This window comes from Heliangelus exortis, chromosome 26 (genome assembly GCF_036169615.1).
Source record: "Heliangelus exortis chromosome 26, bHelExo1.hap1, whole genome shotgun sequence".
Lineage (NCBI taxonomy): Eukaryota > Metazoa > Chordata > Aves > Apodiformes > Trochilidae > Heliangelus > Heliangelus exortis.
This window is the reverse complement of record NC_092447.1, coordinates 4,965,956-4,978,950: the sequence shown is the minus strand read 5'-3', so window position 1 is coordinate 4,978,950 and position 12,995 is coordinate 4,965,956. Positions and strand designations below refer to the sequence as shown.

The 12,995-nt window shown below is 45.0% G+C and overlaps 1 protein-coding gene across 7 annotated transcripts in view; it reads left to right on the top strand.

Annotated features, from left to right (window-relative positions):
- Nucleotides 1–12,855, top strand: part of PRDM10 (PR/SET domain 10) — a 45,086-nt gene extending 32,231 nt beyond the window's left edge. For all 7 annotated transcript variants that reach the window (XM_071726797.1, XM_071726793.1, XM_071726794.1 and 4 more), the window contains 10 exons: nt 43–198; nt 1,556–1,735; nt 2,543–2,653; nt 3,762–3,962; nt 4,516–4,659; nt 5,689–5,859; nt 7,023–7,163; nt 8,438–8,621; nt 9,127–9,239; nt 9,738–12,855. In XM_071726797.1, the coding sequence (XP_071582898.1) occupies nt 43–198; nt 1,556–1,735; nt 2,543–2,653; nt 3,762–3,962; nt 4,516–4,659; nt 5,689–5,859; nt 7,023–7,163; nt 8,438–8,621; nt 9,127–9,239; nt 9,738–9,977 (1,641 nt within the window). In that variant the 3' untranslated portion in view covers nt 9,978–12,855. The remainder of the gene's footprint in view (nt 1–42; nt 199–1,555; nt 1,736–2,542; nt 2,654–3,761; nt 3,963–4,515; nt 4,660–5,688; nt 5,860–7,022; nt 7,164–8,437; nt 8,622–9,126; nt 9,240–9,737) is intronic.
- Nucleotides 12,856–12,995: the final 140 nt, after the last annotated feature.

Sequence of the window (12,995 nt, the reverse complement as noted above, 5' to 3'; positions counted from 1 at the left end):
CTTGTGAATAAATCCCATTTTGTCCCTCCTCTGCACCTCTAGGTGAAGAAGCACGTTCGGAGCTTCCATTCAGAGAAGATTTACCAGTGCACAGAGTGTGACAAAGCCTTCTGCCGGCCCGACAAGCTGCGGCTCCACATGCTGCGGCACTCGGACCGCAAAGACTTCTTGTGCTCCACCTGTGGCAAGCAGTTCAAGGTAAGATCCCTCTTGACTTGATCATTCCTGATACAAGTGGAGAAGAACACCATTCTCTGCCCAGACAAGGCCCTCCAAGGTGGAAGGAAGGCAACTGGGCTGGTGAAGGGACTGGAGCACAGATCCTGTGAGGAAGGGCTGAGGGAGCTGGGGGTGTTGAGGCTGGAGAAGAGGAGGCTCAGAGGAGACCTCATCACTCTCTCCAACTCCCTGAAAGGAGGTTGGAGCCAGGGGGGGTTGGGCAGATATCAGTGGGACAAGAGGGCATGGACTAAAGAATTTTTTCCTAATATCCAACCTAAACCTCCCCTGGCAGAGCTTCAGCTCTGCCAGGGGAGGTTTAGGTTGGATATTAGGAAAGAATTCTTTGCAGAGAGGGTGCTCAGGCATTGGAATGGGCTGCCCAGGGAAGGGGTGGATTCTCCATCCCTGGAGATATTTCAAAAGAGCCTGGATGTGGCACTCAGTGCCATGGGCTGGGAACCACGGGGGGAGTGGAGCAAGGGTTGGACTTGATGAGCTCTGAGGTCCCTTCCAACCCAGCCAGTTCTAGGATTCTGTGATTCTATGAAATGGTTGTGTGTAAACGTGCTGGACTTGCCCACAGGTTGCACGCGCTGCTTTGTGTCATGAGTGAGCTACAGCTTTGGGTTCTGAGGGATTGAGGGGTGAGATCCATACCCACCCTCCCCATACTCTGCTGTAAAAAGGTGTCTCACCTAGCAGATCTTAATTCTAATAATTTAATAGCAAAGGAGGCTTCATCTGCACATTAAGAACTGGGTCATTATCCAGTTTGGTTGCCAGGTGCTTTTGGGTTGTTTTGCTTCTATCAGTGCAGATGACTTCTTGATGATATCAATGGGTTAATAACATTCCTGGCCAAGTTGCCTGTGCCCATGGGATTCATCTTGTCAGCACATGACATCCAGTTGCTTTTCCAGGTCCCTCCAGCTCAGGTGGAGCAGCCTGTGAGCCAGATACATGGTGGTGGCAGCAGCCTGCTCCTTGTCCCTTAGTTTCTTAGGGGATACCGAGGCACTGAATCCTTTTGGGTGAAGAAGCACAGTGTGTGCCCAGAAGGCTGGATTCCATCTGGGCAGTAGGCTCAGTCCCAGTGTAGGATGGGAGGTCCTCCTCAGTCAAGAGCATTTGGATGCAAATTTCCAGCCATACAGGGTTGGGCACTGATATTTTTGATGAATCCAAAGAAAATCCAGCGTGGGGGGGGTTCGTTTTGGCGTGGAGAAGCCAAAGAGATATCTAAAAAAAAACCCAAAAAAACATGAAACACATGGTGGCTTTTCCTTGTAATGGGTAATAAGTGATGCTGCTGGTTTTCTCCTCAATTCCCTAGAGGAAGGACAAGCTACGGGAGCACATGCAGAGGATGCACAACCCAGAGAGGGAGGCCAAGAAAGCCGATCGGATCAGCCGCTCCAAAACCTTCAAGCCTCGGATAGCATCCACTGACTATGAGAGCTTCATGTTCAAGTGCAGGCTCTGCATGATGGGCTTCCGTCGGAGAGGAATGTTGGTGAGTTCCTGGGGAACCCCTGCTACAACCTCTGCACTCCCATTTTGACAAATAGTTAAGGAATCAAGATGGAATTCCAATGGCTGGAACACAAGGGTGCTGCCAAACTGAGACTTCTGGAGCTGAGTTTATATATTTTTTATTTTAAAAAAACCCCAACAATCCAGCTCTGTATTATTTCTTCACCAAATGTGTACTTTTGCTTATTTCACTGCCTGTGCTGTGTGTCTGGTTGATGTTAGGTCATAGGCTGACCTAACTTGGTGATCTCAGGTCTGTTCCATCCTCAGTGATTCTGTGTGATCTCAGTGCTATTCCTGACTGATGTGTCAGATCTTCATTTATTAGAAGATGAGATTAATCTATTACCTAATTCAGCCTTGGTTTAGTTTTCCTGCCTGTCTTTCCTGCTATTTGTTTCTCCCCCTACTTGAGGGGCCTCTCATGGCCATGATCTGTAACTGCCAGTGTCTGTTTTGTTAGGCAGCAAAATATTTTTTTAATAAGATCTTGTTTGCAGATATTTCATGTGCTCTGATCTCTGCTAGCAAAGGCCTCCCTGGCCAGAGGTTCTTTACATTACCTCATTCAGTTCTGTCAAGCTATTTTAACCCTTCCCATCTTGTGTTGATAAGAGAAACTGTTCATGAGATCTAGCACTACCAGGTTTACCTTCAGCAGCTGTGAATGCACAAGAACTCTGGCAGCAGCAATGCTTTGGCTGCTCTTCCTGTCTAGGAGAAGAAGCAATTGCTTGACTTCCATCTGTAATTTGTTCTCTTGTTCTCTTTGTTTCTTTCCCTGCAGGTAAATCATTTATCAAAGAGACACCCAGACATGAAAATAGAAGAGGTGCCAGAGCTCACGTTGCCCATCATCAAACCCAACAGAGATTACTTCTGTCAGTACTGTGATAAGGTATGTAAGGAAGTCACCCCTCAGAGGGGAGCTCAGTCCTAGAGCTGTGTGCAGTCAGTTTGTCTCTGCATAGAAACATCTGGCAGGGGCTGTAGCTGTTTTGAGGGGCTTGCCAGCCATGTTTCTGCAGCACTATCCAGAAGAAACACAAAGTGCTCTTAGGCCAAGGCAGCTGCATGGGAACAGGAAACTGCAATTCTCCTTTTCTGCTGTCTTTGTGGTTGGTAACCTTAAATCCTGGGGTTCAGCAAGCAGTCACCCACACCCTTAGTTCTGCATCATTTCTTGCATCCCAGTACTATCATATTTTAACTATAATTCCTGAGCACCACTTTATTTTAGTTTCTGTATCACTTCTAAAAGTTAGTCTTTAATTCCTTTTCTTTTAAGCTGCTTTCTTAGTCACATGCCAGTAATTCCCAGTGTTCAGTGGAGCCTGAATCTTCTTCTGCACTTCCTTTGAGTTCCTGTTCTTACTTCCTGGCTTTTGCTTTTTCTCTGTGTTATTTACAAGGGATTGTATTTTGACTGTTCTCTGCAGTACATTTTTCTGTGAAGCCCCTTCCTTTCTTTAAAGGGAAAAAATTATTTTAAACAATTTTACAGAATATTGGTTTGTGCCTGAAAGGAATTAAAAAATATAATGATCCCTGAAGGCTATTAAAATTGTTAGATATCAGAGTGGGGGCATCAGCCCTCATGATGAATTCCCACTGGACAATTACAACAATGGTTATGGACTGCTCAGGTCCATATGACAGGAATGTGGGTCAGTGTTTCCTCTGACTCTGGAACTTGCAAGTACCAGGCAAAGAAGTTTTTGTTTTATCTTCCCATCCTCTTTTGCTTAGTTGCTACACACCTTCTCAAATGGCTTCTTCATGCTGCACAAAAAGGGGTTTTGCTCTGATTAAACTTTGATTTTTGCTGATTAAACTCTGGGAGCTGTGTTATTCCTGATGATGGATTGTGCAGCAATTCTTTGGGAATTCAGCCCAACACATGGCAGAAAGCAACCTGCAGCCCATGTAGCTGAAGCTAACTGGTAGCTGCTTCCTGCCCAGACATCAGGATGACACCATTCCCACTCCAGCTTTTCACCCTGCAGGTCTACAAGAGTGCCAGCAAACGCAAAGCCCACATCCTGAAGAACCATCCTGGTGCTGAGCTCCCTCCCAGCATCCGCAAGCTGCGCCCTGCAGGCCCTGGAGAACCAGACCCCATGCTGAGCACCCACACCCAGCTGACAGGCACCATTGCCACCCCTCCAGTTTGTTGTCCCCACTGCTCCAAGCAGTACAGCAGCAAGGTACAGGGGAGGGCTGATAGCCTCATCTCTCTCTTCTCTGTCAGAGCTCTCTCTGTTCTGAGCCAGAGTGCTGGTTTCCTGCTGTGTGCTGACAGCACAGGCACAGCTTGCTTATCTGATGGCATAAAAAAAAAAAAAAAGGTTCTCTAAATGGAGGGCTTGAGCTTGAAAGAAGAAATGGAAATGTTATAAGAGTGCAGGTACAAACAGAGAAGCTTGGAAACAGCTCACTGAGACACCAGGGAGTGCAGCAGGGAAATAAAATTTAAGAAGGTGACCTCTGGAAAATGTCCCAAACGTATTTGGCTGTGTTGGAGTAAAAAAGCTCCTGGCTGTGACATTTGGGGCAATATTTGAGTTATCAGTTAGCTCTAATCAGCAGCAACTTTAACATCTTTGCTTCTCATGAACCAGAGCATCCCATAATGTGAATCTGAGTGCTGCCTCATTGAGAGAAACCTAAAAGCTGCACTCCCCAGGGCTGTTTGATTGCAGCTGGCCCAAAGCAGGGTTCCTGACCATCTTTTTCGTGCTGTTTTGCATCTCCCTGCAGACAAAGATGGTCCAGCACATCCGCAAGAAGCACCCAGAGTTTGCTCAGCTCCCAAACACAATCCATGCTCCACTGGCCACAGCTGTCATCAGCTCCACTCCTGCTGTTCTGACCACTGACAGCACCACTGGAGAGACTGTTGTGGTAAGGACTCCAGACACCTTAAATCTTCCCAGTGAAGGGAAACAACCAGAAGCCTGCTGTTAGGGTTTGTCTGACAGGGGTAATTTGAAACCCTGTTTTGGGTTATTATTTGAGATTTGCTTCTGTTCCTGAATCTGTTGTAGTTTAGCTCTGCCAGGAGCAAGGGATTTCTCATTTTCTAGCTTTTGCCTTTTTTTCCCCCCCTGACTCTCCACACAATATTTTCACACAGGCCTAAATAACTCAGGGATACACATCTTGTGGGTTTTCATTGGGACTGTTCTCCTGAGGCTCTTTGGGATCAAGAGGACATATTAAATGATGACTGGGGACTGAATCAAACCTGTTTATAGGACTCAAATTTTTTCTGTAATCCTTTGGACAGTCCAGAACTGATAGGAGCTGATCTATCAGTGTTTGATCTGTTAATGCACCAGCTGCTATGGAAGTGACAGCTGAAACTAGAAAATCAGTTTTTAATGGATTGCTGCATAGTTTTAAAAAGCTTAATAACCACAGTTTAAAACTTCCCATATGAAGACTGAAGCTGGATAAAAGAATGGTTTGTCTGAAAATGGGACAGATTCAACCATGATGTTGGCTTCATAAACCTGAAGAGTTGGGTGTTAAATGTCCTTACACACTTTAGGAATACAGTGTCAAGAAAAATAAAACCCTGGCAGGTGAGGAGGAAAGGTAGAATATGTCCAAGAAGCACTTTTGGACTTGGAAACCAAATCAGCTCTTGACAAATGCAGGATTTCTGTTGTCTAGCCATGAAGTCAGGTGAAAATAATTTTGTTATTGTATATTTAGTTAGCCCTTAATGGTTGTGACTAACATGTAGAGAGAAGAGAGCAGTCCCAGGGGATGACCCCTGGTGATTTCTTGTCACCCCATCACACGTGAAACTCTTGTAAATAAATAAGTAGGTCTAGTGGTGCAGTTTCAGTATGATGAAAGAACTACAGCCCTGCAAAAATCCTCAGTGCAGTGGGCAATCTGGTGTTTCTCTCTCTGCCTCCTCAGACAACAGATTTACTGACCCAAGCAATGACAGAGATCTCCCAGACCCTCACAACAGATTACAGGACTCCCCAAGGAGATTACCAACGAATCCAGTACATCCCTGTCTCTCAGTCCACAACAGGCTTGCAGCAGCCTCAGCACATACAGCTGCAGGTTGTTCAAGTGGCCCAGGTGAGTAATTTATTGGGGGACTTAATGTGGTTTACACCCCCTCCATGTCAAGCCTGTGCTTGCTCAGGCCTTTGCTGAACAATACTTACTAAAAGCAACGTAGATTAATTTTTTTTACAGATTAATTGGTGGGTAATTCTTAGGGTTCCCATTGTATGCATTGTGTGCTGGGCATAAATAGTCCCAGCAGTCTTGATCAGCTTGCTGGATATCAACACAGTCTGAATTTATTCCTGCCCATCTGGGCACCTTCATTTGAGTCTCTAGGAAAGTTTTCCAACAACAAGAAAAGTGGGTCAGTGGGTGACCCTTTTTTGCAGTTGAGAAGACAAATTTTGTTCTTCCTTTTTCTCAGTGATAAAGAGCCAAAATTTTGGAAGTACAGAAAGTGCTTGCTTTTTCTCCTATTAAAATATTAATTCTCTGTGATGCTCAGCAGCTTCCCAAAAATAAAACCAGAATGTGACTGGAGTAACTGAGGTGAGGAAAATAACTGGGGCAGCTGCAAGAAAGCCTTTGAATCTATTATCCAGAAAGAGGAGCTGGGGCTGCAGTGTGTTTATATTTGAATCTGAAGTTCTGTGTTCCCTCTGCCCCTCATTACAAATTAGGTTATGAATTTGGTTAGTAAAGGCCTAAACAATGACCCCAATTAATATTGATTCTGGCTGTTCTAATGATACAAGAGTGTGAATGCTGATTCCTCCAGTTAATATCAAGCTCTGAGGCTTGTAATTAAATTACTCCAATTGGTATTATTAGCAAGTGTTGCTCCAGAAAGCTTTTAGTCAGTTTGATCCTGAGCTCTTGTCTTAATGCAAAACTGCAGGACTGGATCTGCAGGTCATCAGTATCTGTACATTTTATAGAAAGGTGCTTACAAAGAAGGATGATCCAAGGACTGACACTAATCCTGCTTTTCAGACCCTTGAATTTGAGTCCATCCTCTGCCACAGACAGCCTGGGTGACTTCAGGCAAGTCCTTTCCATTGCTGTCCCATCGTGGTGGCACTTCCAGCAGTGCAAAGAGAATAAACACAAGCTTGAACAAGACTGCTCCATGGCCTCACTGAGCCTCATACCTCATTGTTCCAGAGCTTGTATCACAGAAGAGGTTGATTATCTTGAAATGTGTGCCTCTAATTTGCTTTTCTCCTCTCCAGGCTACCTCACCTCACCAGTCCCAGCACTCCACAGTAGATGTTGGGCAGCTTCATGACCCCCAGACATATGCCCAGCATGCCATCCAGGTGCAGCACATCCAGGTGACAGAGCCAGCACCAGCAACTCAGTCATCATCACAGGTATTTCACTCTTCTTGGGCAGGAAATCTCTTCCCTACCAGTCTGCTCATGTGCTGATGCAGGAGAGGGGCTTTTCATAGAATCCTAGAATCCTAGGGGTTGGAAGGGACCTGGAAAGATCATCTAGTCCAACCCCCCCTGCCAGAGCAGGGCCCCCTAGAGTACATCCCCTAGGAACGTGTCCAGGTGGGTTTTGAATGTCTCCAGTGAAGGAGACTCCACAACCCCCCTGGGCAGCCTGTTCCAGGGCTCTGTCACCCTTACAGTAAAAAAATTTTTTCTGATATTCAACTTGAACCTCCTGTGCTCCAATTTACACCCATTACCCCTTGTCCTATCACTGGTCACCACTGAGAAAAGCCTAACTCCATCTCCCTGACACTCACCCCTTACATATTTGAAAACATTGATGAGGTCACCTCTCAGTCTCCTTTTCTCCAAACTAAAGAGACCCAGCTCCCTCAGCCTTTCCTCATAAGGGAGATGTTCCACTCCCTTAATCATCTCAGTAGCTCTGTGCTGGACTCTTTCAAGCACTTCCCTGTCCTTCTTGAACTGAGGGGCCCAGAACTGGACACAATACTCCAGGTGTGGCCTCACCAATGCAGAATAGAGGGGGAGGAGAACCTCTCTTGACCTACTAACCACACCCTTTCTAATGCACCCCAGGATGCCATTGGCCTTCTTGGCCACAAGGGCACATTGCTGGCTCATGGGCATCTTCTTGTCTACCAGGACCCCCAGGTCTCTTTCACCTACACTGCTCTCCAGCAGCTCAGCCCCCAAAGGATCACACATGAAATGGCTCCACATGTACAGCTCTGGGATCACCACGTGGTTCCCACAAGTTCCTAGGCTGTATAGGGGGTATTTGTTGTGGTTTATTTTTCTTCCTGTCTATATAATGTAGAGAAATGGCTGTGAACAGGCAAATCTGCAGCTCAGAGGAATTTAGCCATTTAAAAGATAGGATAAATGGAAACTGGCATTCCTCAAATATTTGAAGTTCAGCTCTTGGTGATGTTAGGGAGTTTTTAACCTCTCAGCTCTCTGCCAGATTTGCTGTGTGACCTTTGGCAAGCAATGTCTCAGTTCCTCAGTCCCTTCTTACTAACCACAGAGTGAAGCAAGTTGGAGGAGAGGGAGGAGAACTTTTGCAGTTCTTGTGCCACAGAAACTCCCTGTGGTTTCCCTTAATAAAAGGGATATTTTTGTTCCAGCTCAGAGGCATGCAACCCTAAGCACACTGAGAACTCTTCCTGTGTTATTTCCAGGTTGGGGGTCAGCCTTTGAGCCCCTCCTCACAACAATCCCAGCAGGAGCTCAGCCCCTCACAGATGCAGACAGCAACATCTACACCAAACCAAGGCCTCCAGCAGCAGCAGCAGCAGCAGCAGCAGGGCTCTGCAGTCCAGCACACCTATCTTCCCAGCACTTGGAACTCATTTCGCAGCTATTGTAAGCACCAGCAGTATTTTTAATCCAAGAAAAGGTTGTAGACAAGGGAAATGGTTGTACCAGCTTTTTGACTGGAGTTCTGTAATTATCTGTTGGGTGGTTTGGGCAGGCAGACTGAGTTTCTTGATTCCAAAGAATTTGCCAGAGCATCTATCCATGTGTTGGACACCATCTTGTACAAATTTGGATGGGTGCTTGAAAGAACTGTCCAGCAAATGATGGCATGAAATGATTTCTCATGTCATGCACTTCTGGGTTGTAATTTTAGCATTTCTTGGGTGGGAACAGAATGAGCTGTCTGTGCATGAATTGCCCACTCTGCACCTGATGTTGCCTTTTGAGGCCTGTACAGTGTTCCAGGGTTTCACACTACCTGAATTTCTCCTCAACAACCACTGTTTCAGGCTTGAAGTGTTACTTACAGAGGGCATTATTTTTTAAGGTATTTTTTGAGTTTGACTGAAGGTCTTGATTCTCCAATTTCCATTTTTTTTTTCTTTTTTAGCATCTGAGATTCAGATGATGACCATTCCCCAAGGCCAGTATGTGATCACAGAGACTGCTGTTGGTACCCCAGTCACCACTGTCAACACAGGACAAGTCAAAGCAGTTACTCAGGTAAGGAAAACAATCATGGCCCTTACTTTAATTTTTTTTTTCCATCCAGAATAATGTAGCAGGCTTAAACCTTCAGTTGGGAGGTTATAGGGATGACTGTGGCACAGACAGAATAATGGGGTACCTGAGGAGGTCCAGACTGAAAGGGCATTGATATTAGACCACTGGCCATACAGCTGCTGCTAGAGCAAGTGAGAAACAGCAACAACCTTCAGAATAATTGTATTCAAAACTGCTATTTTAATTTGTAGTGATAAGTGAATTGATGAATTAGTTTAACCACTCATAAGTTAACCAGATGCCAAGTAGTCCAGTGTACTTCAAAACAAAGACCAAGGCTTTTGTTGCTCTCAAATTCATTTAAATATAGAGAGATAAATACAGCTTGATTTCAAAATATTTTGTCCCTACCAAAAATGTCTTCCAGCAACAGGAAGGTTAGAGCAGAAGTTACAGCAGGTGTGTCAAGGAAGATTTCTTTTTCTATTCCCCACCCAGACTCACTATGTGATATCTGAAGGTCAGCCTGAGCTGGATGTCAAACAGAACTCTTCCCTCTCCAGTGAGGTGCAGGTTGGTGTTTCCCAGCCCCCATCCCACACGGATCCCTTGGAATCCCAAACAAGCAGCCAGCAGCAGCAAACCACCCAGTACATCATCACTACAACCACCAATGGGAACGGTGGCAGCGAGGTGCACATCACCAAACCAAGAACTTTCTCAGCAGAACACGAATGAGGAAGCCTCCTGGGGTCACTTGCTTGTTCTTGTCACCTCCCCTGAAAGCCCAGATCTGGGTATCCTGGAGCTCAGTATGTTTTTATTAAAGTATGTGCTCACTTAACTTCAACTTGGAGCTCTTGTTAATGCTTTAAGAGGGTTTAAGTCTCCAGTGACTGTGAAGAAATACCCTCCAAATTCTTCTGGGATGCCATTTTATGCAGCTTTTAACAAAAAGGACAAGAGGAGTGAAACCTCTGCTTGCTCTGGACTTTATTTTTGGCATGTCTGCTGACCCTTCTTTTTCCTTTCTGGAAGTGTCTCCAGTAAATAACTTTTAATTTCAATTGTGTGGGGAAAAGCTTGCCTAGCTGAAGGCTTCCCTGGCAGGTGATGTTGTGTGTATATTTTTAGCAGGAGTGGTTACACAGGAAGACAAAATGCACATTTACAGAGTCTGGCAGAACTGCTTCCTGTGTCTTTGTTCAAGCAGCCCAGGAACATGGGGACACAGCAGCTTGGTGGAAGCAGACAGCCTGGAGAAAAAGAGCAGCAGCCAAGCTCTTGTTGAACAGGGACAGATGTAACAATGAAGCTGTGAAGATGTGCTGAAGCAGTGCATTAAATTATTATTATTTTTTCCAACCCTCCCCCCTCAAACTGTTTACATGCTGTCTGCCCTGTTTTACTGAGCAGTTCCAGAAAGAAGCAAAAGTGCAGTCTCCAAACCATGTCGTGCAGGACAAACTGATGGAAATCTGAATAGCACCTAAGGGTAATATGGAGACACTCTTCACTCTTTTCCCCTTCATTATTTGCAGGGAAAGTAGGGATTTTTTTGCCTGTAAAGAAAAAAAAAAAGCTTAGCTTAGCCTGCATAGCAGCCTAAAGATAATCCTGTCAGGAGAAAATGAGGGTCCAGGAGCACACCTCTGGAGATGCAGGGTAGCTGTCTCTGTTTTCACCTCAAAATGGACATATTTTTCCCCTTGAAGGACTGGATGGAGAGTTTGTTACTCTGTTTTTTCCAAATAACCTTGTTGACAATGCACTGTAATTCCTTTGGACAATTCCATAAAATGACCAGCCCTGGACTCAGGAAACACAAGGAAACATGCTAGTGGACCACTACTCATGGGACACAGTAAGCCATCTGTGAGGGTTGCCTGATTTGCTAGACCTGGTCTACCTACAGAATTTGTTACATTTAGGGACCAGGAGAAAGGGAAAGTTTACCTTTAAAGGCAAAGTATTCTTTTTTTGGTTTTTTTGGTTGTTTTTTTTTTCTTAGATAATTTTCCTTCACAGGTCTTGGTGGTTTATTATTTATAATGCATTCTGGTATTTGTATATGACTGCAGCTCCCCTGACTCCTGCTGGGATGTACTGTGTATGTCTAAATCACCTTTTCACTGCCTGAAAAACCCATCCCCAAATGTTTGTGCATAGCTGGGTACATTTATTTATAAAACAAAAGCAGAGGAGGATGTTTTGTCTTAATGGCCCTTGAGAACTGAGAGAGGTTTTGATTAGTTTTCTCTTGTGCTGCACTGAGGGTGAACTGAGGACTCTTTTCTGTAGGTACTCCCCCAGATTTAGTGTGAGTAAATGCTACAGATGTTTACAGGTTGTGGTATCAGGCCTCGTGCAGTTTTTTAAAACTCTTGAGATACAAGAGAACTTCACACCCAGACTGGGCAAGATGTTCAGAGCCACGTAGCAGGTATTGCTTTGGTGATTAATATATCTGTTAATAAGGTGTGGAAACAGTGACTGGGTGTGATGAGAGAAATGGGATTGGAAATCTGGTTTTGGGGTAGCTCTGAAAGTGGTTTGTGGATTAATTTGTGCCTGGGATGTGGCTTTTCTTGCTGTACAATCACACTGAGGCATTAATGAGATGGTGAAGTTAATGAGGACCAGAGCTCCTGCTCAGTCAAGTGCAGTGCTGAGCATCTTTAAATTCAGGAGATTTAGAAACCCATTGATTTGAGCAACTTGACTGCAGCTCCCAGTGATTCCCCAGAAGTCTTGTTGAGGGCTTCTGAATTAATGATGCTGGGTGCTGGGATGTTTCGGGGAGAAGGGAGGTTTTGCCTTGGTTTTCTTCAGGCTGCTAGATTATTTAATAATGAATCCAAAAAATGGTGTAACAGGCAAACAGGAGGCTTGGGAATGGGATATCCTGCCCTACAGGAACCATTTTAAAATCTTAAAAGATCTAGAGAGAGGAATATCAGAGTTTTCCCCCTTGATACTGCAGATGAGGAGTTTAAAAAAAAAATACTTGGCTTTATGTGTGAAAGGATCATTGACTTGAGGACACTTGTACCAGTTATTTAAAGGTAGTCCAGAAAGCAATTTGAAAACTGCCTTTTTGAACTCAAAGTTTCCTCCTCTGTGTGGTTTGTTGTGAGAGGAGCATCCCTGGAATCTTGCAGCATCATGAATTCTGTCAGGGCAGTGATGGCACAGGGGCCAGGGATCTGCTTTTGGAAAGACAGCACCAACACCCAAACCCAACAGGAATTTGCATGGATTCCTTTCCAGTTTCTGCAGTGCAGAAGGTAGAGGAGTTGTCATCATTTTCAACCCAAACATGTGGAGTCCCAGAGGATGGAAAGTGGGCAGGGGGCTCCTCTGAGGCCCCAACGCTGCTCCCTGCAAGCTTTTTGGGTCTGATTCTCCATTTTACTGGCAAAAAAAAAAAAAAAAAAAAAAAAAGTAAAAAGCACCCTCAACTTGCACCCCATGGACTGCTCGGCCTTCTCTTATTTAACTGTGTATGTTTGTTGTACATTCGGTGGCTGTCACTGTGTTCATAGTCTCGTGTGCCCTGGCAGATGTAAAAAGAAAAAACAGAAAACCCCAAATTAATAAATTTTTTTTTTTTTTTTCTGTTTGTTTTTTTTTTTGTCGTTGCTGTTTAAAACACTGCCTGTCCCCTTCTCTTGTCCCCTGCGAGGCTGGGGGGGTGTCGGGGTTGTCACAGGACGCGGCTGCCCAAGGGGACACCGCGGAGCCACCGCGGCCGCG